Source organism: Python bivittatus, unplaced genomic scaffold, assembly GCF_059951505.1.
Source record: "Python bivittatus isolate LINGU-HERP-01145 unplaced genomic scaffold, Pbiv_v1 ctg000250_np1212, whole genome shotgun sequence".
Lineage (NCBI taxonomy): Eukaryota > Metazoa > Chordata > Lepidosauria > Squamata > Pythonidae > Python > Python bivittatus.
The window spans coordinates 1,614,179-1,641,188 of NW_028277057.1; the positions used below are offsets into that span (position 1 = coordinate 1,614,179).

At 41.0% G+C, this 27,010-nt stretch overlaps 1 protein-coding gene across 1 annotated transcript in view; it reads left to right on the forward strand.

Moving 5' to 3' along the window:
• Window positions 1-27,010, forward strand: part of RUNX3 (RUNX family transcription factor 3) — a 132,275-nt gene that overhangs the window by 69,000 nt on the left and 36,265 nt on the right. Inside the window, exons 3-4 of the mRNA XM_088140946.1 lie at window positions 4,440-4,596; window positions 10,768-10,872. Of these exons, the coding sequence (XP_087997072.1) occupies window positions 4,440-4,596; window positions 10,768-10,872 (262 nt within the window). The remainder of the gene's footprint in view (window positions 1-4,439; window positions 4,597-10,767; window positions 10,873-27,010) is intronic.

Consider the following 27,010-nt stretch of genomic DNA (forward strand, 5'->3'; position numbering starts at 1 on the left):
GTTTCGTGGACCCAGCTAATTCTTCTTTTTTCCCCCCAACTAACCTCAAGTCAATCGTGGTTTAGTAAGAGTGTGAACCCAGCTTCTCTTTCTTTACGGTTTTGGTCACCCATCTCACAAAGCCATGGGATGAACTGCTATTTTGTGGCTGAGCGTGTTGCAGAACTCAGGCATTTGTGGCTTAATTAACAGACCTCACATAAACCATGGCTTGGTATCTAAACCTCTCTCCAGTTGGGGTCACCCAGCTCACAAAGCTGTCGTGTGGTTTGCTGGTTTGTGTGAACCCAGTTGTGAACCAACTGTGCTGCCAGAAATATCAGCGTTTAAGACTGGAAGCTCCTGAGGCAGGAAACAGCCTTTTCTGATTATGAGCCTCTGAGGGTGTTGCATAAACAAAAATAATAATTTAGTACAGCAAGGTCTTAATCTACCCATTAAACTAATTAACAAGTGAAGTTGAACTGGGTGTGATGGAGCCAAATTATACACTTTTAGGCTGTAATCCTACAGCCGCTTACTTGAGAACAAGTCTTACTGATCTCTACAGAGTTTATTTCCCGTAGACCGGGCAGGTTTATACAGTTAGGCCTTGATCCAATGCGCTCAGCTGAGCGTGCCACACCACGCATAAAAGGAGTTAATCCTGAGATAACGCTTGTTTGTCTGGGTCAGGCCCCTTAGTTGTTACACTGATAATGAAAAGGCATCACAAAATCTGATGCCTTTTAATAAAACGTGTTACCAGATTGCTCTTGATCTGGGGCTCCCGTAGATTAACACAGCTTTTCTCCTGCAAGATTCTTGAAAGGAGGCACTTAATTTCCCCACTAAATTTGCGAGTAAGGGTAATCTCAGATTCCCCTTTTGTTTCTGAAAAGATCCCATTTACAGGGCAGGCCTGTGAATTAAGAGTTCAGCTGTCCTGTTTCCTTGTTGTAATACCAAATGTAAGAGGGCTTGGCTTTCAATGACACCGACGGTTTTGCTCTCTCAAAAGGTAGGGTGATTCACCCACCCATGCTTTCTAAAGCTGTTGCTTGCTTGGGCAGAATTGAATGGGTTTTAAAAATCATTTCCCACTTTTGAAAACTCATTTTTCAAAAGACGGCGCTACCAAGTTACTTCCCATTTTCTTTGATGCTTCAGTAGGGACTGTACTTTTGTGGTCTTGATAATAGGGAAAATTATATCAAATTATTCACTTAAAACAGCAACTAAAGCAAACCCCCAGGTTCATCCAAGCCCAAGTAAGGTGGGTTAAAAATGGATTTTTTAAAAAATAAAACTTTAATTAAATTTTAATGTATTTTTATTTAAATTAGATTTGAATAAAACAGTCCCTGCTAACGTTCAAAGAATAAGTGAAAAAAAAATTAAAGAGTCAGAGTGATGTTAACCCAACAATTTTTCAATTATATTTTTATTGAATAGTAACCCACAGGAAAAAAGAAAAGAACTAAACAAAGAATATACAAGGCTGTAAGGAACAGAGAAAGACAAAAACAAAGAAACAAAAGTTGTTCATAATTTCCATACATCATGAGAGGTGACCAAATTAAGTCTATTGCAATTAACCTAATGAATATAAGCTGTCCAGACGTGACAAAACTGTGATTCTTGCCCCTGAAGATTCATTATCCTAGGTTTATCAGTAATTATTTTTAATCAAGTGGTTGAAAAAGCTCTATTAATAGTAAGTAATGCATTGACTTTTTAATATAGTTTCAAGACATTTCCAACACTGAGCAATAATTAGCAAGAAAACAATTGCACCCTGATTTTTTGGTGTAGCATAAGATTGTATCAATCAATATCACAGTCCCAGCTTGGGAGAGCCTTCAGCTGTTTGTTTTGTAACAATACTAATTTTACCAAAAAATTTCCACCTAAATGATGTTATGTTATCAGATGATCACAACACAGGGTAAAATGATCCCTTTTGTCTGCAGCCCCTCCAACATCTTGAAGAATGATTGTATGATAGAGTTGCTAATCTTGCTGGGGTTAGGGGCCACTGATATAACACTTTCCATTGACTTCATGGATAGAGGCGGAAAGGAGATCTCCTGATTCCCATAGTACAGTGTTTTCAAACTCAGCAACTTTAAGATGTGTGGACTTCAACTCCCAGAATTCCCCAGCCAGCATGCTTTAGAGTTAGAGGGGCTAGAGGGGAGATTCCGTCTGTTGATACTGGATACCTTTTTTCCCAGATGTGATGTGTTGTCTTGGTAAAGACATTATCAATGTTGCTTATTTTTGAAAAATTGTTGGGCTGACAGAGTATATAATTTTTTTAAAAAAATTATCGGGATCTGATATACTCTCTCTAAAAGTCCACAAGCTGTGGACTTTTAATTAAACAATTAATTAACCAACAATTAATCTCTATAGTGAATTTCTGCTTCTACTTTAACTCTTATAATACCCAACTCATCAGGGGCTTTGTTTTCTAAAAGATGCCTGGTTTTAATTGAAGCTTTTCTGAAGAACCAATTGAATCATTCCTCAGATATGTTTCCAGCTCCAGCAAGCCAATTTAAGCATCTCATTTTCTTCTGATAAAATAAACAGCTTTATCCCACCCAATAACTTTTAAACTTTATAAAAATGTTCCTGGAATCTTTTAGTTAATCGCTCTAACTTTTATGGTTATCAGTTTTAAAAAAACAATAACTATCTTGTTGTCTTCTCCAACCTGGTGACCCTCGATTGTGTTGAACTACTATTTTTATTACTTGTTTCTTAGACAGTGATAGTTATAGGCCAGTTACATAGGGAAGTTACAAAGGGAAATCTGCTATGTTGGAATATTTTAAGATACTCCTGTACTAGGTAAATAAAAGATGACCGAAGGAAAACCTGCACAAATTTAAAACAAAACAAAAAAGATGTATGGCTTAGTTGTAAGAATGAGGCAACGCTTCAAATGTTGCTTGTTCTATTTCATAAATCAGCCTGCATTAGCAGTCACATTTGCACAAGTAGTTATGAGGAATTGCCATTAAATCAGTGGTTTAAAACTGGTTTTTTTTAATGCTAATTTAAAATATTGAGTTAAGTTGCCTTGATTTAAATTCCTACAACCTGCCAGACGATAATGGAAGTGGTTACTGAATGTAGGTGCAATATCTTAATATTTATTATATGCATGCGTGTGGATTTCTCTAGATCTAACTCCACAGATAAGTATCTGTATGTGTGCATTTTAAGCTGATACATATAATAGCTGTCTTTTTCAAGAGCTTAGGAAATACTATAACATAACGATGGTGTGTATTACCATTTTCTTCTGTCCCAGAGGGTTCATTCAGAGTGGCTCTTTTTATTTCTTTTATTCACTTAGTACACTTTTTACCCAGCTTTTCATTAAAAGTAATCCCAAAGGAAAGCTATTTGGAACCATATAAATACTATATGTAAAAGAATGCAAGAGCAATGAGAGAAACACACTCAGGACACAGAAATTCAGCCAGAAGCCAGGGCAAACAAGGTTTTTTGTTGATGTCGAAGGCTGACTAGGCTTAGCATCCACTGTAAAATAATCTTATGGGTGTGCTGTATTCAGAAGAGTTCCCTCTGAGATGAAGGTTCTGTCCCAAGTTAGAGATGAATAATGCAGTTTCACCACAGCCCCATTTCATTTTCACACGTTTTCATTCATTCATAAATAATTCTGCCCAGAGTTGTTGGGAGTCGGGCAGCATATAAATTTAATAAATGTTATGTTGTCGTTTTGTTGTTTCTGTCCTGATTCTGACTGTGAGAATGTTTAAATGCATTTAAACGCTTTTTTAAAAGATTTATCTAAATGACTTTTCAAGAAAGAAAAAGGGAAAGAGAGGAGAGAAGACATTTCTAAATGTATATTTTCTCAAAATCCGCATGAGGGTTTGTTTTTTTTTTGCAACTGAGCAGCGTAGAAAAAAATGCAGTAATAAATAATAAATCAAATAAATGAATAAAAATATATCCTATGCTATACAGAACATGGTAGCAAATGCCAATGCCAATGGACAATTCCATTCCAAGTTTACATTACATTTCAATCAGTTCATATCCCCAAAGTTCCCTAAATCAAGTTCTTCAATCTTTCTGTCCCCCAATAACAATCTAACGCGATGCTTATTTTCTCAGAAATAAATCCTGTTGACTTACTCCTGTGGCCATGTGAGCAGGGAATGCTGGGAATTATATTGCTGATATATCTGGGTGTTGGGGAGGCCAAGGTTTAGAACTGCAGCCTTAAAGTGTATTTATAGGATTGCAACCTAAGGCTCGTCCAAGAGAATTGGCTGTGCCCCCCCACCTTGCCCATATTAAATAGTGTTTCAGCCCTGGGTCCCAAATGTCCCTTGAATGGTTACAATTCATGTTGTTTAACGGACAGTTTTAATTAATTAATTAATTCTAAATGCCACCTTTATTCATTCTAGGTGGTAGCCCTTGGGGACGTGCCTGATGGGACCGTGGTAACGGTCATGGCTGGTAATGATGAGAACTACTCGGCGGAGCTCCGGAATGCCTCGGCCGTAATGAAGAATCAGGTGGCCAGGTTCAATGACCTTCGCTTTGTCGGACGGAGTGGCCGAGGTAAGGAGATGGAAAGTGAGCTAAGGATTTTTAAAAAGTTTAAGAAGGGAATGGGACAAACTTATGGGGAGTAGGTCTTCTAATCTAGTTCCCTAGCATTCTCCTTCTCCTGGGACAGATCGCTATTTAGCTGGAAAGGAGGTACCTCCAACTTGGTGGGGGTTTTGCAGAAGTTCAAGAACTCCACTTGTATGTGTGTATGCGTATATGTGCATGTTTGGTAATGTAAAGTTGAGATATAAGGTTTTAAAGGGTGCTCTGGGCTAGGTGTTTGTACATATGAAGTTCTGGAAGGAAACATCAATAGTTGTAGACTAAAACTGTACAAACAATAGTCCCATAGTCATATGTCTCCCCCTCAATCCTTTGTTGATCATTTTAGAGCTTCTTCAAATATTTCTGCTGAATTGTAACATTTAATGCTTAATTATTTAATAAACAGGGAGTAATCGCTTTCATTGTGTTTAATTGCTTTCATTTTGATTAAAATGACATTTCATCTAGTTTAATTTTGGCTTGGCTCTACCTCTTTCATTTTCTGGCCTCTGCTTGCTGTTTGGTGTATGGCCCTTGGCCCATAGCTCAAAGGCTAAGTCAGGGTTTCTCAAGCTTGGCAACTTTAAGATGTGTGGAATTCAACTCCCAGAATTCCCTACCCAGCCAGCATGGCTGGGTGTGGAATTCTGAGAGTTGAAGTCCACACATCTTAAAGTTGCCAAGTTTGAGAAACACTGGGCTAAGAATTGCTCTTGAGCTAAAAACATTATTTTTCAGTCAAGGCTACCTGATTCATGCTGCAGGTGTGCATGGAATGAAGGCATGAAGGGTGTATTGGGATTAGACCACCAATATTCCCAGCCTTTTATTAGACTTTTGATAGATGCCTGAAAATGAAAGTGATTCTTTTCCAAGCATGATTCTTACAGAGTTCCCTTCAGCTAGATTTACTGAGATGAAAGCTTTATACGTATTCCAGCAACAGAACTATTTCCCATTTAGAACCAACTGATACCCTACTACATGGTCAGCATAATGAATTAATGAATTAAATGTCTTATGGGGTGGAGACTTTTCATTGTAACAGCCTTCCTATGATCCAGCAAGGTTTCTTCACGGATCATGGGGAAGTTGCAGCTGACAGTTTACATAACAGTCTCCTGAATCTTTAGCAATCTGGGACCAATTGTTAGACCTCTGTGCATTTGTAGGAAGCAGCCTTATACCAAGACCGACATTGCACGGATTGGAAAGATCCCTCCAAGGCTTTAACCGTCTTCCCTGGAGATGCTAGGAACCATTACGTGCAAAACACATGCTTTGTCATTCAACTTCAGCCTTTTGGAAGAATTCTGTGCCAGATTTATATAACTGTGTTTGAGAAGGAAGGGAGCACACTACGTTCCAGGTTAAGCAGGGAGGTCCATGGGGAATGGTCAAAGAAGATCAAGATGGTAGCCACCATGGTGTGATTGAAACTCCACCTGTTGCTTTTTTTTTTTTTTTTTTGGTTGAAGATGGAGCTTCAACTGCACTTGTGTAGCTACTATCTTGACCTCTTGTGACCACACCCTGCGGTCAACCCTGACATGCAGGCTCTATAGAAAGATCGATGAATAAAACGGCAATAATTGGCAAGATCAAAAAATGGTCTTAGGGTGACTTTAATTCAAGCTTTCTTGAAACCCAACCACCGTCTTTAGCGTGCACTCCTGCAAAATGAGGCAGGCACTCCAGATCTCATGGCTACTCGCTAGCCTTTTCCTCCAAATGTTGAATGCCCGTGCAGGAACTGTCAAAAAGATTTTTGGGGCTTCTCGGCAAGTGATCTTAGGAATGATTTGCATGTAATAACTGTTTACTTGTTGCGCTCTGTGAAACCCAAATAGTTTACATTCTTCTGTGCATTTCCGCTTTCCTGCTAGATCTTTTCCCAAATGGCAGGCAGGCTTTTTTCTTTCAAACTACTCCCCCCCCCCGCCGATTTAACTGCTTTCAGGTTGATGAATGGAAAATGTTTTGCTTTTATGAATTAAGCTTTCATTTCTGTACTCAATTATTTGCTTAAGTCTCCTCCCTCCCCCCTTCCTTTTTTCCGTCCACTTTACACAAAGTTCCAAACGTGAACATAGCTCAATCCAAACTTGACTCTTGAATTCATTAGGAGCCCCACCGTTACCACCACTCAGGTCTCCATGTCTGGGCTGAGAAATTACAGTAGTCTTGACTCCTTGCAGCGCTACAGAGTTTGATTTCAGTTCCTTTCTCTTCAACTTGGAGTCGTGGATTAAGCTTAGAAAAGTGGGATGGGGTGGGGAGTGGAAGTCTTTGTCTTCTGCTGTAGGCAAGCTTTTGATCAAACATCTATAAAACTCAATAAAATATTTTCATACATAGGACAGTTTTTTAGCAGAATTGGTAATGATTGGGGGGGGTTCCCCCTCTGGATGGTACCATTTTGGATTGGAAATGGACCTATATGAGCTGCATATTTGAATGCACCCATACTTCTGCACAATTAACTCCCTACATGCAGAAGTCAGTTTCTTGATCAGAGTTTAAAGCCTTCTCTTATTCTAGTTACATTATAAGATCCTTTTATCCTAGAACCCACCACCGTGAAGAACTATGGCAATGCATGAGATCCAACCCAAGCAACATATTAATACTGCACTGCTTGTTCAGGGATAGCCAAGATGTATGTTTCTTGACCACACAACCAAAATGACACCATTTCCCCCCCCATCAGCTTCCTCATTTTTAAATCCCTCATTCAGAGCCTGCTAAGAAATTGTTTTTTGCAGATTTGTGCTAAAAAGCTTCCATAGAGAAGGTAAAATATGTCAAAATGGCAGCTTTGATTACAGTTGCACCCATCATCTTCACTTTTTTGATCTCCACCCCCATGGACATCCCCTAAAAACAGACACAATACTTGTAATTTAAACACATCTCACCATTTGAAAAATAAGATGAACAAGTGACTTCAGGGTTTGGTGCTTAGTCTACTCTTCTGATTATTCTAATGACCTGATGAGACATGTCAGAGTTCCTTATCGTCCTACAGATTTGGAATCATCTTTTCAATGGAGAAAGACTCCCTACAGAATGGTCTCTTTTCTAAAGCAGAATGCATAGGCTCTCGGTGTAGACTGGACAACCATTCAAAGAGGCCTTCAAGTTTACTGTTTACTGGATCAGGCTGATGGGTGCCTTCAAAATCCCTAATCTTCCTTCTCACGGTTGTTTATCTTCAATGCAAACACAGACTTCAGATCAATATTGTACTGAAATACAGCACTGTCCTGTGATAGTCCTTCTGCATAGTCTGATATCCCTGTGAACTAACATTCCAAACAAGGTCTGAATCCATGTTGGGTAAACTTAATTTAGATGGACCTAATCAGAAATAGTAGCTCTTGAAGACAAGTGCTGCCAACTTCTTATTGCTGCTACTGATTGCTAAGATAAAAGTGACCTCTGTTTTATCAAAGATCTTAGATGCTGGGAAGACTAACCAAGTCTCATTATCAACTTCCCTTGTTTGGCCATGACCCCTACTTTGCCAGACATGCTGGCAATGCTATAACTACACCTCCAAGTGGCAGTGGTTGAGTATCTACTTAACAAAGGAAGCTGTGATTATGTGGTTTGAAGACAGGGTTGCAGGAACTCCATTGCCTTCAGATTCACCAGAGCTCTCCTTGTTCTGAAGGTAAAAAAGGTTTCCTGATGACTTTGGGGCACTTTCCTCACAATTGCAAGTTGAATGTTCAAGAAAGACCTATGTGTATACCTGAAAACCACAAAGCCACAAAAATGAAAACCATCTTAGAAGATGAGTCAGGCACCTGGAATTAGCCAAGCTCCCTGTCAGACATGGGGGGGGGGGGGTCACCCTGGCCCAGTGGTAGAGCATGGGTTTGGCATGAATGCCCTTTCAATTAAAACATTTCCTAGATGAGGAAATAGTGATTGAAAAGATGAATGTCCCACTCATTTATTTTAAGGTATCCTCCTCCATTATTCTAATTAATGAGCAAAAAGTGATGACTACATTCTCGTGGGGTGGAAGAAAAAGGAAGACTTGCAGTTAAACTTTAGACAATTCTACACAAAGAGGAGGGTTCAGTTTTCCATACATAAAGAGAAGGATTATGAGTGATGACTTGTATTTATGTTTTATTCAGTTGGGAAAATCTCTGGCTCCTCCAGCATAATAAAAACATTCTTCGGCATTAACCCACATTTATTAAATAAAATCCTTAAACATTAATTTTGAAAAAGATGAAATAAATATTATGATTTCTTTGATCCAAAACAAATTCCACTAATTGTCATATACTGTGATAAAGAACTGGAAAGTCAAGTTTAGAAGAAAGGGGATTGGCTGAAATAAAGCAAAATAAAACCCTGCACAGAATTAGTTGGAGATAAGAGATAATGCCAATCTAATTTATACCATAATTGAAAAGTTAAACACTCAGCTAATATATATTTTAAGGAAACATGATTCACCTAAGAAGCACACAAAATTTGAAACAATATTGTGTAACATATATGGAAGAAAAGCTGTGGGTTGGTTCAATCAATCAATCAATCAATCAATCAACTCTATTGATTTAGTCTATTGACCATATCAAGTATAAAGGAATGCTTTATACTTGATATGGTCAATAGACTAAATCAATAAAGTAAAGCTGTGGGTTGGTTTTATAATTTGATTAATAATTTAGAGTCACCAAGATATATCCTGTCAAATGAAGTGGGAACAAAATTGAGTTGGGGTTTGTATAGAGTTTGAATCTGGTTTTAGAAAACATTTATTGCACAAATCAGAGTTTTGTTATTTTTTTAATGAAGTTCGCTTTGATGGAATTGAGTGGCATCATATAGAAAAAACACTGGTGATGGGCGCTTATCTTGAGGTGGTTTTTCTTTTTTGATGATGAATTTATTGTGATGTGGCTTGTGTTTGTTGTTTTTGCTTGTATTTGTTGTTGAACGGTGCCCAAAGCCTTTTGGGGTTGGAGCAAATTATAAGGACAGACAGGCAGGTGGACATACAGACAGACAGACAGACAGAGTTACATTCGGGGCTGAAGGATAAATGCTGAAGTGGTAACCCCTGAGGGAGAGATATATTTCATGTTGCTAAATATGAGAGAAGTGTTGATTGTATGATGATGATGATGATGATGATGAAGAAGAAGATTGAAATTGAAAGGATAAGAGAACTCATGTTGTCCCTGCATTTCATGGAGTTATTTCTTGATTATGTTAAAAATAGTGTTTTATCAAAAGATAATGAGATGTATTCATTGGTTCAGAGCAGCTCTTTTATTGAATGGTTCAAATGGGAAAATGTTAACTCTCCTCTGTTAAAATAATAGCTTTTCAGAGCTTGGCACATGGGACACGAACATAGTTAAGAGCCAGAGAGAGATGGCCACAGCTTAATCATGTATTGAAACATGGAGTTTATATATTATACATTGGAACAGTAAAGCACCAGATTCAATCTGGCTAGTTAAGAATGCTGAGAGCCAGTCTGGTGTTGTGGTTAAAGGCACCAGGCTAGAAACCAGGAGACCCAGAGTTCTAGTCCCGTCTTAGGCACGAAGCCATCTGGGTGACCTTGGGCCAGCCACCCTCTCTCAGCCCTAGGAAGAAGAAAGCAATGGCAAGCCACTTCTGAAATCTTGCCAAGGAGACTACAGGGACTTGTCCAGGCGGTCACCAGGAGTCAAGATTGACTCAAAGGCACACTCCCCGACACCAAATTAAGAATGCTATGTGAGTGTTGATGTGTACACAAGTTTAGCAAATGCCACAATCCAATTGAAAAAGCTATTTATATAGCATTGTTAAATGTTGGGTTTATTGTAAGGATTATAAGAACACAAGACACTGCCTGATATTGTGTCCTTCTAGATGACAGTTGGAAACTCTTGAGAATCAAAGTCATCAACTAGAAGGACTCAGTATGTCCTACCTGGAGATGCAGCCTGGACAGGTATCTTCTCTATGCAAAACAGAAATTTTGCCAGTCTATCCCATTCCTGTTATCGTTCTTTAAAAAATACTCCTACATACTAAAGAGGATCCTATCAGTTTCTGAATTCATGTAACCTCTTTTTTCCTAATTTCCTCTCTTTGTTATTTCTTTTAAAGGAAAAAGCTTTACGTTGACCATCACAGTCTTCACCAACCCTACTCAGGTTGCTACCTACCACCGGGCCATTAAAGTGACCGTTGATGGACCTCGGGAGCCGAGAAGTAAGTCCTGTCTTTCTTTCAGAACTGTAATTGGTGCCCATTCTTGCGTTCACTCTCTGTGTTCACCCTCTGGGTGGCCAAGCTGGATTAGGCAGATGCCACAGTCAGATTACATTGCTAATATGTTAAAACACGCCTCTTGTGGTGGGTATTTCTGAGATCAGCATCATCATCCCCAGTGGAGGGTCCTGCTGGGGGAGGAAATGCAACCAGGATGACCAGATTACTGACCAGATGTGGGAATCACTGAAAGGGAAAGTCACCTTGACTTGCCTGGAACGCAACAGAATTTATGATGAGAGAGGGAAAAAAGGATGATGGTTTATGAATGTGCTTTAACATTAGTGCAGATGGGTAATTTTAAACCAGGTTTGGCAGGCTGAAGGCTTAGAGATGCATGGGTTCCTGAATCCCATATTCCAGAGCATAATTGTTGAATATCAATGCTTCAATATCAATATCAAATTCCCATCATTTGAATTGTGAAACTCATAGAAATGGTAATGGGAGGCCTAAAGTGGATTTAGCATGGCTTGGGAAGCAGGTGGGTCCCAGGAAAGCTGCCCCATATCTAAGAAAAAATAGGACATTCTGGCCCTGACTATGCTGTGTATTACTGTTTACACATTTTGGAGTCTCCCTAAAGCATGAATTGTGTTCCCTTTGCCAAAAGGCAACTCGCTTCATCCACAGTCACGCATTCTCTTCTCTCTGTCCATTCAACTGTTTCTACAGTCCTGGGAGTTTACAACAAACTCTTTTCTTTAAAAAATGGTTTGCCAAGATAGATTACAGTAAATATTCTTAGATCTGTGCAATTTCATATTTCAAACTCAGTTAAATCATGCTTGTAAATTTTTTTTTTAAAAAATGCTTCTGTTTTCCTAATGCTCTTCTTGAGAATAAGCACCATTTTGTGGGAGGAGGCTGAAAATGTACATTGTCTTGTTCTGGGGTAGAAAAAAATAATACATTTTTAAAAATATGTATTTTGGAATGCTCTCTCCTTCTCTGTTCTTCACCCAATGTGCTTAACCAGGTCAGTTACAAACATTGCAGCTGCAGGTAAAGCTTGGGCTGGAGTGAATCTTGCTTAGTTTTCTTGCAGGTTAAAGAGTCATGCAAACCAAACCACTTGGGTTAAACTTTGATTCAGTGGATTGTTAAACCCAGAAATTGGATTTAATAACCAGGCTAGACATCAGGAGTCTGGTGGTACCTTTTCCGACTCACAATGTTACTAAAAGATATAAGATTTTGTGAATCGGAAAAAATGTTGCCAGGCTCCTGATTTTTTGCCACCGTAGACTAACAGGCTATGTTGTGCGGAGGCAGTCTCTGCATTCTGAATTCAAGGAAAGGGGGAATCATCTGTTGCCTGTTAAACTTAGTTCAAGCTAGATCTCCAGAACTGCTGAATTCTATTACTTTAGAGCAGGAAAGATGGGATTCAAAAAATCCCTCTGTGATCCAACAAGGTGTGTTCAACGTAAGCAGTGAGTTTGTGCACCCAATTGTATTCCGTGCTCAGTGCACTGTTGTAAGCAGTATTAAAGACGTAATATTTACCCAGGTTTGTTTTTCCTTTGGAGAAAGGTCACTAAAGGCTGAGTTTGCTTACCAATATTGATGTGATTTATATAAAAACTTGTCTGCCAGTTCTTCCCTTCAAAAAGCAGTGTCAGAGCAGCTAACGGGTGACATAAATCAATGGGAAGGTAACAAAAGATCATAACCATATGTCACAAAAACAACCCAGCCTGCGTAGAAGGAGCACCAGCTGACAGTCCAAAGGAAAAACCCAAACCTTAAGAAGTTCAGTGAAATCATGGAAGGATGCAAGCTCGTTGGAAAAAAAAAATAATGTTTTCAGTTACCAGCAGCACGTCCGCTCACCCAAAGGGAAATTATCATCATGAGGCAGAGAGTTCCATAGCTGAGACAGCCCTGTTGTGCATGGCCATTAGGGAGATGAGGACCCAAGATGTGCAGAGCTGGCAAGGGAGCTGAAAACAGGGAAAGCCAATTAGATACCTGCAGATGTTCTGACTTGGAGTCCCCCTCAGCCCCAGCCAGCGTGGCCAACATGGCAAGAGTTGATGAGATTGGTAGTCCAAAACTTTTGTTTGGAGCCCTTAAACAACCAAAGTTTGCTTCTCCCAGCTCTCACATCTGGCCTCTTCAGAGACCAGGAAGGACTGCAAAAATTGTTTTTCAGCCCACATTGTCCGTCCTTCCTTCCTTCCTTCCTTCTTTCCTTCCTTCCTTCCTTCCTTCCTTCCTTCCTTCCTTCCTTCCTTCCTTCCTTCCTTCCTTCCTTCCTTCCTTCCCCCTCTCCCTCTCCCTCTCCCTCTCCCTCTCCCTCTCTCTCAATTCATTTCACTTCCAGAGTGCAGATGTTACTGCCCCTTTCTTCTCTCCTGGCCATGCCTAACTTTGGAAGTGGAGTAGGGAGGTGGACATTCTCAAGTATAGGAATTAGCATGTTGTGTGAACTCAACCAAGGGTGGCCATACAGGATCCAGCTAAGGCCCAGGATGCTTTTCAGAGGCTGAGCAACAGGGAAGACTTGACTGGCCCATCTTTCGAGGGCCATCTACCTACCGTCTTCATCTGGAGTTAAGGCACTTAGCATAATTATAAATACAAGACCAGCTTGTGCGATGAATCATCTTCAACTCCTCTTCTGCATTTCAACAGAGGACGGAAATTAAAGATTTCTGTGATAGGCCGATTAGATGCTCTATGTGAGATTTGCCTGTTCTAATTTGACAAGTTTCTGGCAGTTTAAACTTGTGGGCGAATTATCTGTATCTTTATATGCCAGATTTTTTTTTCCCTCCCCCACCTTTTGATTCTCTTTACAGACTGAAATTTTGCAACTGGCATTAGAACATGGCTTTTGAGAGGCACCAGCAACCACACCCAGACAAAAAAGTAATTGAGAAGCCTCAGTGGTTGCAGCAGTCAGCCAGGTTCACACATGTGTGTAAATCACTCCCAAAGTCCCTCTATTTGATTCCTTGAATTGCTGCTTTCTGAAAGCTAAATGGCAAACTAAACTTGGTATCAAAAAGCATGTTGTATTTTTCATAACATCATATATAATGGGAGGGGGCTCTTGGGGACATCTAGCCCAACCCTCTTCTCAGTGCAGGAATCCAAATTTGAGCATCCCTGAGAGATTACTGTCAAAATTCGGCCCGAAGATGCCCAGTGAACAGGAGACCACCCTCTCGCTTGGCCTTTTTCTACTGCTGAACTGTTCCTTGGACTTTTTTCTGAACTTTCAGTCAGAATTTGCCTTCTATAGCTTAAATCTATGTCCTGCATTTGGGGACAATAGACAGTAGGTCAGGCATCCTTCTACAAGTCCCCCCACCCCCAAGATATTTAAAAAGTGGCATCATCGCCCTCCCCTTCAGTCTTCTCTAAGCATATCCATTTCCTTTCATTTTTTCTTGCAGGATTCGGTGGCTATTTGTGGGATCCTCCAGCCACCATTGTGGTGCTGTGTCACTAATCCAGACACGCTCCACATCGGCCGAACGATGGCTGGATTGGGCTGATTTAAATAACTGGTGGGAATAGCCTCTTTGTTTCCAGCCTTGGATCGTCCTCATTGCCCTTCTCTGCCCCCATGCCAGTTGCCTGAATGTCTTGTCAGATTAGGGGGTGTCTGCAAGGTCTGGTTGAAAAGGTCAAGATGGCAGCCATGACAGTGCAGTCAAAGCTCCACTTGGTTTTTATCTGTGTCGCCTTGCAGACTTTTGATCAGACCATCATGGCTGCCGTCTTGACTTCCAACCATACTCTGAGAACACCCGTGTGCCAGTCTCAAGGAGAGTCAAGATCCCTTGAAGGCTGATGGATGAATTCCTGATTGATCACACTGCCTCTGGTTAAGAACAAAATCAATCGCCTTTTCTTGTGGTCACTGACCAATATTAGTTGCAAGACATCAACATATGCATGGGGTTAGATAATTGTAGAATGAACCATGCAGCAACCATATTACATATTCCTGCCTGATCAGCTGAGTGAGGTGTTCTACAGTAGCTGCGTCTGTGGCTCATAGTGATGAATTTAGCTATGATAATGTTGTTCTAGAGTCTTTGTCTGATAGGAGCCGACATGCAAATGCCTTTTGGTCACCCAGAACAGCCCAGAATTGATGTTTAGAAGATATTATTAGAGCCTCCAGAGAAGTCACAAGAGAGGAGGACGTGAGCCAATGACTCAGCAGCACCCATTCCACAAGGGCAGGTTCTTTCTGCAAAAGAGATCTTTCTGGATCTATCTTTCAAAACTGCTGATGGAGAGACATCAAACAGTATTAGCATGAAAGCCCTGTGGTTTTTGTGGACTATGAGCTGTTGGAGTTACCTAGCTAGGTGGTTTTTTTTTATGGTTTCCCAACTTATTGTAGAAATTCTGCTAAATTCAGTTTGGGATTAAATGTCCAGAATCCTTTGCTTAAACTTAGCAAAGCAGACAGCCTGGTGCATCAAAAGTATCAGGTCAAGAAAACCATCTAGGGCAGTGTTTCTCAATCTCAGCAATTTTAAGATGTGTGATCTAGGGCTTCTAGGGCTTCTGTCTCTGAAATAGGTGTGCCAAGGGCAGGCAACCTGTGCCTTGTTTTGTAGGATGGAAAACAACTCCTTATGACAGTAGGACAGAAGCTTGTTTTCTGGTGCTTGTTTAGGGCAGGAACCCTTCTAATTTATGTTTAAATTACAAGATGGCAAATTTTGGATGGACATTAGGAAAACCTTCTTGATGGTATGGTCAAATCAATAGTAGAAAGGACTTCATGAAAGGTGGAGAATTTCTGGAAGAGGCTGGAAAATCATCTATTGGAGATCTTTCCCCCTCTCTCTCTCTCTCTCTTTTGGATGGGTAGATGAAATGCCTTGATTCTGGGGCATATGCACCCATTCCCTTGGATGAACACTAAAGCATCTGCAGTGCCCTTCCAGTCATGTCCCATATTGTGACTACTCTGATAAATATTTTCAAATGGGAACCTGTTGGGTAGGAAGAATACAAGGTTCAACTTCAACCCAAAGGGTCACTTGGCGCGTTACGGAATAAATGAATGATCTGAGCCGTTTGCTGAATTGATGAGGGTAATCTGAGTGGTCCCACACAGTGAATTTTGGCCTTAAAATGTTGGAGGGAATGTGACAAAAGATACAACTACGTGCCTGGGTGCCTGGATATGGAAGAGATAAATTCACATTTCCCCTGATGGATGACTTCGAGGACCCACGAAAGCCATGCTCCTTGTGTTTCCTTTCTGGGCCTTCCTCCTGCCCTTCCTACTCCTTTTCACCTGTGCACCTGGCTTGTAAAACCAGCCCTGGGACTGTAATCCTCCCAAGTACTTCTGGTTCCACAACAGAGAGGAAACAGGTGGGGTTGCAGAAGAAGGAAGGAGAGCAGCTTCTGCTTCAGTGATGAAAGTAGAAAGATCCAGGTGGCCACATCGGCTTTAACAGCACTATGTGGTTTTGTTTTTTGGGCTTGGATCTGCAATCAGTTTGTTAATCTCTTAATTACACTGATTAAAATTGATTCATGTTTTCAGTTTCCTCCTCCTCGGAATCTTTAAATGCCATCTTTTTTTTTTTTTGGAAGGCAAAGAGTCGATACAGGTGGCAAATGGGCGGTTTATGTCTCCTACAGAGGACAGTCCTTTATCTGAAGGCATCCTCTTTGGGTCTCAGCAGTCTTGGAAGCTCAGCAGGGCAGACCCGGTTAGTGCATGGATGGGGGACCACCAGGGAATATCAGAGCTGTGGGCTGGATTGGGAAGTTGGAAAAAACACCCAGGAAGAAAGCAATAATCAAAGGAGATGAACGTGCCCATGAAGTTATCAGGAGTTGGGTTCAAACTGAGGAAGACTTCACCTTCACCTCTGTTCTTACAGATGGTTGTAGGGGGGTCTCTCTGCTTGCAAAGCTGCCATTGGATCGTCCTTTATTCAAAAGTGTCCTTGGTTGACAGGGCTGCCAAGAGCCATTCTGAATTTGCCAGTGTCCTCAGACAGCAGGATCTATTTGCAAAGCTGCTTGATGGTCATCTTGGACTCTAAAGCATCCTCTGCTGAGTTCAGGACTGATTGAAACAATGCTAAGAAGGGAGAACAGTGGTCTGGAGGGAGATAGATGTTCCTCCAAAATGACCTGTTATATTAGAACAGTGTTGTCCAAATTTGTCCACTTTAAGATGAGTGGAGTTGAACTCCCAGAATTCCCCAGCCAGCCATGCTGGCTGGGGAATTCTGGGAGTTGAAGTCCACTCATCTTAAAGTGGCCAAGTTTGGACAACACTGTATTAGAATGTCTGAATTAGAAAAATAGGCACCTTGGAACTTATGGATTGATTAGGAGAAGTTGGAGGACCCAGTGTCCTCCTGAGTTTTGCTAGCCCAAGCTGTTTTCTCCCTGCTTCTGTTTCCTACTTATAAAATGGGAATGTTAGCCTTTTCTTCTGTAGTAAACAGGAGCATGGCTTTTAAACTTTAAGATGCTAAATGAAAAAGTAGGATGCTAGTCCCTATGGGCAAAAAACTGCAAATCCTTACAGATGCAAAGAAAAAGATGGAAATGGTAGCAAACACTGAAATCTTTGAAATGAATGTTTGGAGCCTGAACGCTTCCCGATACAATCTGTTAGCAATATTCAATTGCCATTTATTTCTCTGCTAATGGGTTACTTTCCACAAGTACTTGGCAAAATATTCCTCTCTCTCCCTTCCTTCCTTCCTTCCTTCCTTCCTTCCTTCCTTCCTTCCTTCCTTCCTTCCTTCCTTCCTTCCTTCCTAAAACATCTGATTTGGAAGCAAAGCGACAGTGTATGCAGGGATGTCCTGCTAATTCGGTAGCTTTGGCACATGGGGGTCTTTCTGTTTTCTGTTAGAAAACTGTACCTTTAAAAAAACCTACCTTGGAGGATAGCAGGACAAAATACAACTGCTTTATTTCAGTCTTAATTCAGTTGCTTCTTCCTCCCGTTTGAGGAGGCGGATGAGAATCCACTTCTAAAATGCACAGCCGCTTCTCCCTCCAGGTTGGTGGGTGCTAATCATTTTGATTATTTATTAGGGTGAAGTTTTATCCTCTATCCGTATTTCTCAACCTTGGCGACGCTGAGATGTCTGGTTTCAACTCCCACCAAAACTGCCCAACTTTCCCCGGTTCAGAGCACCCTATAAAAACAGGGGTGGGGGGAGACCCTAATTGCAAAATTGTATTTTTTTAAAAAAAGAAAAGCCTTTAGTGCTGCAAAAACATAGCACTGCAGATTTCGGCAATTTGCAGACCGAACTCCAAAGATCTTGGAACAGAGGAATGGGAGTTGCCGACACATTGTTGGATTCCCAGCCTTGCAGTGTCCTTGAGGGGAAGAGGGCAAAAAAGTCAAAATGGCAGCCATAACTCTGTGATTCAAGCCAGTCCCTCGTAGCTATTAGGGAGGTTAGAAATATAATAAAGAATAACTAAGATTAGGCAAGCGAGCTTCATTGGTTACATTTAGATGTGATGCCCTCTGGAAGTGATTCAAGGTACTGTCACAGACCTCTGGATCCCATCTCCATCTCTGTGGAACCGCAGCAAGACTGAAAGCCTTTTTTTTGTCTTTTTCAGCTAACTGCAAAAAACAGAAATTTGATCGATATAAAACTGTCTATTAGTCCTGGTCAAACTACTTTTTCATGCCCCTTAAACACTCTCTGAAATAGAAAGTGTTGTGGAAAATAGGTGGCACCCTTTCCCACCATTTTGAAAAGGAAAACATACAAAATTTAAAGTTTGGGGTTTAGATGATTATTTTAAAGTGGGAGAATCCAAAGTGTGTTCCCCTTGAAAGGGCACATGGCAGGACTATGAGATGGCCACGCCCAGTTCCTTGCCCCACCCACTGTGGTCCTCATCCCACTAAAAATTACGTAAAGGAAAGTTGCCTATCCCTGATTTATCTGAGCAAGCCCAGACTCTGAATCATGGTTTGTTCTAAGCTTAATTGAACAAACCATTGTTTGTTCAAATACTTCCAATTTCTCCCCAGTCCTGTTGGAAGGGGAACCTCATTCCCTCAGTACTAAATGCTGGTTTAATGTTACATTCAGACAAGACCATTATAGGTCCAGCATGACCCAGAAGTGTTGTTTGCCTCTGTAAGCTGAATAAAAAGGGAACAGAAAGAAATTACCCTGAAATACTGCCTGTTTACTGCTAAGGCAACTCCAGAAATAACGTGTGTTTTTTATATTTACTGTTATACTTGGAAGACCTGATTAATGTGGATGTTTTCCCTCCAGCAAGATTTTTTTTTTTTAATACGAAGAGGCAAACAGGGAGGCTTCTGTTCTGCAGAAAGGAAGAAAATGATTTCACTTTAGGTTATGTGTGTTTCCCCCTTTTCCTTCTGGGCATGATCTCTTCAGGTATACGTCACTCATCCCAGGCTAATTTAGATTAGATGATTAAGATGCTGGCTCAATCTGGCAAATGCCTCCCTTTTTTTCACTTTGGGAAGTCGAGGACTTTCCTCTCCTGCGGTTTGTGAAGAAGTCTGGCGAGACCTTGCCCTTTTCCCCCTCTTGAAATGCAGGACGTTCCAACTTGATTTTTGGCAAATCGGCTCCTGGTCGCGGTTCCAGCCCTTATTCGTTGAGCAGAGCACTTCTGCCTGCCAGTGGGCTTAGAGAGGGGCAGATGTTACCTAAAACACATCTGGATTGAGGGCTATTTTCTGTGGTTGCTGGTGAAGAGGTACATGGACAACTCTGTTGAGCAGAAACACAGATGGCTTTATTGACCTGATTTCCTTTTCAAGCCATCCAAATTGGTGGTGGGCTTAGGTCCTAGGTTCACCCATGTCACACCTCTCTTGCGGAAGCAGCACTGGTTCCCAGTTTTCTTCCAGGGGCAATTCAAGGTGCTGGTTATCACCTTTAAAGCCCTCCATGGCACAGGGCCAGGTTATTTATGGGACCACCTCTCTCTGGCGGCCCATCCCACCAGATCAGGTAGAGTAGGCATGCTCCAGGTCCCTTCCCTTAAATGTTGCCACCTGGAGATCCAGCAGGCCCCTACCCTCTTAACTTTCTCAAAAGCCATGAAGATCTGGCTTTTCCCCCAAGCATTGCAATAGGGTCAAGCCAGAGTTGGAAGAGTTTGGTGGGTTGCATTTAGGGAGTTGGGTTGTGGTGCCAGGTTTTTCTGTTTCTGTTTCCATTGTTTTTTGCTTTTAATTTTTTGTATGATATAGTTTGTATGTTATGGTTGCAAGCCGCCCAGAGTTCTGATTTGAAGATGGGCAGCCATACAAGTAATTTATTTATATATATATATATATATATATATATATATATATATATATTTGTTGGTCGCATAGTCAGCTAGATGTTTAGACTGGATTTGGCATTTATCCACCTATTGAGTCCTTCCCAAGGACTTGGGATAGACAGATGTTGTTTGATGGTGTTAAAGGTATCACCACAGGATGATGATTATTATGGTTGGTCACACAGTCAGCCAGATGTTTAGACTGGATTTGGCATTTTTATCCACCTATTGAGTCCTTCCCAAGGACCTGAGATAGGCAGGTGTTGTTGTCTGATGGTGTTAAAGGTACCGTTGCAGGATTATTATTATTATTATTATTATTATTATTATCATCATCATCATCATCATCATCATCATCATCATCATCCACCTCAGTCACCAAGACAATGCTTAGCAATGTATGAAAGCATAAAGATTAAAAACAGAAATGCAGTATTATAAAACAGGAAGTAGATCTGACCATATTGGGGAACAAGAATACCATAAAAACAGCCACCAAGTTGTTACAAATTACTCTGCTGCCTGGACTTTCTGGGAAAGTCTTCATGACTCTTCCACTTCTGAAGGCCAGGAGAGATGGGTCCACACAGACTTCAGGGAGAATGCAATTCCACCAGGCAGGACAGCTCTTGCTTCCTCAAAACCTCCATAGAGAATTGCAGTTTCCAGGGATCCCTTAGAACAGTGTTTTTCAAGCTTGGCAACTTTAAGATGGATGGACTTGCTGGCTGGGGAATTCTGGGAGTTGAAATCCACCCATCTTAAAGTTGCTAAGGTTGAGAAACACTGACTTAGAACAGGGATGATGGCAAAATTAGGTTAAGTAGCTGTCCTTTTCCTTTTTCACGCTCCTCTAAGTGTATTACAAAATAATACAATACAACATTAAACATTAATACAATAACTCACTACAATCTGATCTGAGATTACATCTAAAATAACTCAGTAACTTGAATAGCCCTTAATATTTAAAACAATAATTAAAACCTGTACCTAAATAACAATACATTCTGGCATAAAATTAATACATCAACCAGCTTCACAAAGATTATGGAAAAAGGATTTTTAACACCTTTTTCTATTTTAATGACCAAATTCCAGGTACAAATTGTTGGTGCAAATTGATTCTAGAGGGCTGGCGCTAAACAGGGAAAAGGTCTCAGTTGTCATTAAGAGAGGGAGAAATCTCTAACTCATCAGATATTTATATGGCTGCCCACTTGCCAAGCAACTCTGACTTCATACAATCAATCAATTTATTTATTGTTTTGACCACCGGTCATAACAAATTAGATAAAACCTGCACCAAAGTGGCCGAACATTAAGAAAATACATTAAAATGTTCAAAAATCAGTAAAAACGTTAAAAAAATGTTACAGCAAGTAAAATATTAGAAAAGATTAGGAACTTTTGATAAAATATTCTCTCTGTTCAGCAGCTGCCCGTGCAACAAAGCTTGCTAATTTCCATAGCAGGGTCTCCTTGTCTAAATTCATTAGATATTCAATTTTATATGAATCAGGCCCAAAAGATTTTCTTATCAAGAGGGGCTCCCAAAATTTTCCAAATGCTGAAGTGGAAATAGGGCAGTATAATCAATAATGGGTAACATCTTCTATCATTTCCTTGGAACAAGGGCAGAAGTGCATATTAGATGGGATATTGAGAAATCAGCCCTCTCTAGTTGCTAATGCTCCAGGAGGTAGCACTTGACCAATCAGGGATCAAGCGGTGAGAGGAGTCTAGCCCGATAATTAAATGCTCGTACAATTATTCTAGCTTTAATTGGGTATGTACCAGTTTCTGCATAGAGAAAGGGGATAGGAGTACCATTAGATACACCTAAAATAGTTTTGAGGAGCTTCTTCTGAAAGAATTCCATATCATAAGGGGTAGAACTTCCCCATATTGTAACTCTAGTCCATATAAAAAGTAAGGAACTAACTTGGTTTTTAGAAGAGTTAGGATTGGAGGAATTTGTTGACCACCACTGACTGCTGTAGATTTTAAGACACAATTTTATTCTGGAAACTGGTAAATGCCAATTTGGGTGAAGATAAGAACATCTTAGAGGCTAGAGCAGTGTTTCTCAACTTTGAGAACTTTAAGATGCATGGACTTCAACTCCCAGAATTCCCCAACCAGCCATGCTGGCTGGGGAATTCTGGGAGTTGATGCCCACACATCTTAAAGTTCCCAAGGTTGAGAAACACTGGGCTAGAGTGTCCAAAGAGGAATGAGAGAACCATTATACAACTCATGCAATACAAGCAAAGCAGATTGGATGCAGATTAAGGTTCTTGCAGCAGGTGGCAATTCAGCCAGCAATGCATCTTTCCCAGAAAAGGTTTTCAGAAGGATTTATCCACCTTTGACTCGTTCATCTTGGCTTCTCCTGAACCCTTTTCAGGCATTCTAATTCCTCACGCAATCAAAATTGCATCAGGCAGGATCAGTACAATACTTATCACTACTTCCATAATCCTCCTCCGAATATTTGCAGGAAGACGTCTGCAAATAGAGATTTGATGCTCCTCCTGTAGGTTCCCTATTCTCCTGAGAACATCAGAAGAGTCCTCCAAATGTGGAGCCCTCCAGAGGTTGGTGGTACAGTTCTCAAGATAGCTAACCCCTGCTGGCTGGGGTTTCTGGGAGTTGCTGCCCTGCCACATCTGAAGTTCACAGGTTGGGGAAAGCTGCCTTAGAAAATGGGTGTTCTAAATTGAGGGGATCTCCCGTGAGTAGAGCACATTCTCCACTGTAGATGTTCCCTTTGTAAAGATGGCATTGAAGAACCCAGAACTAGCCTCGCTTTCCCTGCTTTTCTATGATTATGTAGATTCCATGATAGATTTGAAGGTCTACAGGCTCTGTCACTTCCTTTCCAAGCTGGACCTTTGCCTCCTGTTCTTAGCCAGATGTTAGCTTTTTTCCCATGATACCTTGAAGATGCTATGTTCCAGAAGCTGGAAAAAAATTCCCATTGGCAGGGAAATTATATTATTTTGTTGAGACCTTTGTAAGGAAGGCCTCCAAATGCTCAGTACTACCACTGCACCCTTTTGCTTCACCCTGTTATGAGTCACACGTATATCGTACAAGTGTGTGCAAAAGATTACAATCGATACTCTATTGATAGGGTAAGCAAGGACGGGTTGTGTGGTATTGTCTAGCTGGCTTCCACCATTTCATTATCTTGTCTTTGCCAGCCAACTTCCAGGTTTCGCCCAGCCTATTTTGGATACAGCTCTACCAAGGAATATCCATAACAGTGTTTCTGCTTCCTGCTGCCAAATAAACAGAACAGTTAGTCCTTGCTACATAGTCCTTGCTGGTGCAGGAGAAATTAATTCTCCAAGATTAAACCGTAATACTTTCCTTTTATAATCCATCCCGTTGAAATTGGTTGTGTGTTGCCACAATGAGCATGGATAGTGTGGGGATCGGTCCATAATGTCTCTTTCAGAGTCATCTGCCCTGGGGCAGTCATAAAAGTCAAGATGGTGGATGGGATTATATAGTCAGAGCCCTGCCTCTTCTTAATATGTGTTACGTGCACATTAAAAAGGAGCATGGCTTCAATCATACACTTGCACCACCATCTTAACTTTCTTGACCCCTCCCCTGAGACACCCTTGTTCCATTCTTTATAAAGAAAATAATTTTGAAGTTGAATCTGATTTATTCTGCATGCATTCAAATCAGTGATGCACTTAGGTCATCTGAATTTGATCGTTCTTACAAGAGCCCCCCTCTAAGACCAGCTCCAAACATTTAGACCTTTGGACAGGAAGATGATGCTTCCTCCCTCCCTCCTCCATTTCACATGCCAAAATGATCTGGAATGGCAGTCCCCTTGTAATCAGTGGGACAGTGAGACCGGACAGGGACAGGGAATCTTTTGAGGTTAGAGATGTTAAAGGTGTTAAAGAGCGTGAGATGAGCATGGGCACAAAATGGATTCCTACGCAGCCACTTATGGGGAGTTAAGTCAATCCCCCAGAGTGCTCTCCATCTACTTCCTGCAAGTAAATGTGATACTCTCCTTTGCAGGATCCCAGCTTCCTTTTTAAAAAGACGTAAAAGATCATGTTCTCTGTCCCAAGAACATGGGGGACATCAAGGGGAATGTCTCGAGCACATTGATGCCTGTAGGCACCATCTTGCCTTCTTCTGATTTATTGCTTGATGCTGGCACACACCAACCCGTGCCTAATAATAGAACTAGTCTTGCTTCCTTCTTTAGATGAATCAAGTGTACTACTTCCCAAGCTTCAAAGGGACAGCCAGGAAGAATATGACTTTAGAAGAACTGTGTGGTTCTTCATTTGATTCAAAATGCAGTTAAGCAAGCCATGCTATTCTGAGGAGTTCTTCTTTTTATCCTGCTTAGTTAGTTCCTGGGCATCATACCCTCACGTGTTTTTCCTAATGGCAAGTTCCAGGGGGCCAATGTTGACTAAGAATCCAAAGATCTAAGAAGCTGATTTTTCAGATTCCTGGGTGTTTTGAATTACAACATCTAGATTTCGACCCCATTCCAACATTGACAGAGAATCAACCAAACATAGATGGAAGTCATTGTTGGTTGCTCTCACAACTTCTAGTTTTTCTGTTTGCTTGGAATTCTGCCAATAATAGAATGGAATCAGAATTGGTTCTTGCTACATATTGCAGCTCAGCCCATAAAGCTTGGGAAATTACAATTACACAGTCCATGTTGTGGTCAGTTGTGAGCAAAGTTCCTTTTGCAGCCTTGGCAGTGCAGTGTAGTGAACCAGGACTGAGCACAGCTTTCACTGAAAAGTAATTTGATGGGATTATCCCGCTGAATCCTCAGATCTATTTGCTGAATCAGTTCAATGACTGTAACTGAATCTTTACATTTATTTTTTTATATATATATTGCTCTGAACTGAAGCAATGATCTCAATTGCAAGGCAAATCTGAACCAGATCTTAGATGATTTGGTCACCCTGTAACTAATCCATCTTGTCCAGCAATAGATTCTCTGGCTGGCAATGGTTCCCCAGGGCCTATCTCAGCCCTACTAACCCCCAAAACCTTCTGGATCTGGGGACAACAAGAGGACCTTCTATGTGAAATGTAGGTGCCTTATTACTGGACTAAACAACTTGGTTAGCAAAGCAACCAGTGCTTAACTGAGGTTGGCTGGCAGGACAGGCACACCTCAATTCCAGCTGTCCACACCCTTGGTATCTTAACATGTCTATCTAAGTTCTCATACCACACCCCACTGCCAAGAGATCAGAGAGCTGCCTTGCGGTTTGAAGCATCTATTTCTTTGCCCATTCTTGTGCATTCAGATGGACTGTGTCTATGTTGCTTTTGATGGAGGAAGGCAAAATGTCCAACGAGATAGCAACGCTTTGAAGTTGAGGATGACGTTACAGCTCATAAAAGCTTTTAATAAAATAATACATTTTTAATAAAGCTTTTTAATAAAATGGGTTAGTTGGAAAGGAGCTACCAGACTCCTCCTGATGTAACTCCTTTTACACATCCTTTCAATGGGATTGTTTCAACAAATTACACCTAACCAATTACAAGCACACACACCTGTAGAGATGCTTTGACCAATCCCAAAGAAAAGAAAGATCCTTGGAGACACGTTGGGCTCCTGGTCACTTTATGGGCACATCCATCTAGTTTTCTTGGCACCAGTGGAGAAGTGGTTTGTTACTGATTTCTTCCAGCATATATTTACTTCCCAGTCTAATCCACAACCCTGAGATGTCCTGTTGGCCTCCTATCGAGGTATTAATCAAATCTGGTTCTACTTAGCTTTCTGAGATCACCTTGGCGTTGCTACCCAGATGGACAACCAAGTCAATGAGTATCCCCAACTGCTTCAGCTGCCTGAAAAATAAGGGGGAATACCTGAGAAAGATGAAATGGGGTTATTCGCAGTCTTGGAGCTAACTTGGCCTGATTCCCAAGCATCCATGCCCCCAAGGGAGCAGTTGTGATTAGACTGCAAGGCAAAGCTATCAAGCATCTTGGAGAGTGGCCAAAAGCATTGATTCTCAGTGTTAATTTTCAGCATGTGTAAAAGCCATTAAGTGGAACAACTTATATGCCAGCTGGAAAAGTCCCTTCAGGGCTTAGGAAGATATGTAAAAAATAAGACAAATCCCCCACAAAAACCACATAGTAAGTAATTAGTTCAGGGCTTGGCTTCACGCGGGAAGGCTTAAGGCAGCCGCATCCACAGCAAACCATGATGATGCCAAATGACGCCATGCGTAAGATTATGTCAGCTTGCAAATGTCACCATTAGATCCTGATGTCCCAGCATCTGATGCAAGGTTGTAAATTATGGGATTTGCATTATGATGCTGCCTTGCACAGGTTCTGGGCCCTGCCACCGCCTTGCAGATGCTCAGGGCTTAAATTTGGGGTAAAAACAGGGCTGTGCATGAGGGCTCTATCCCAATGTCCCTGCGCATACTTTGCTGTGATGAATACTAAATTCTTGCAAGTGCTAACTGCATCCTTTTGCTAAGGCCCCGAGCTGGGTTTTATTATTCTATGTAATTTCTGGATTGACACAATAGAATTTGCCAGATTAGCATCGTTGCAACGTTCTGGAACATGCATTTATTTTATTTTGATTTATTAATGTAGCCCGCAATAAATTGGTTGGGTGAACGTACTACTTCCAATCCAAAGTTATCCTTCCCCAGCACATGCATATTTTTCAATGCAGTTCCATTCCTCTGAGTTTCCGATCATCCCGATGCCCTGAATTACATGC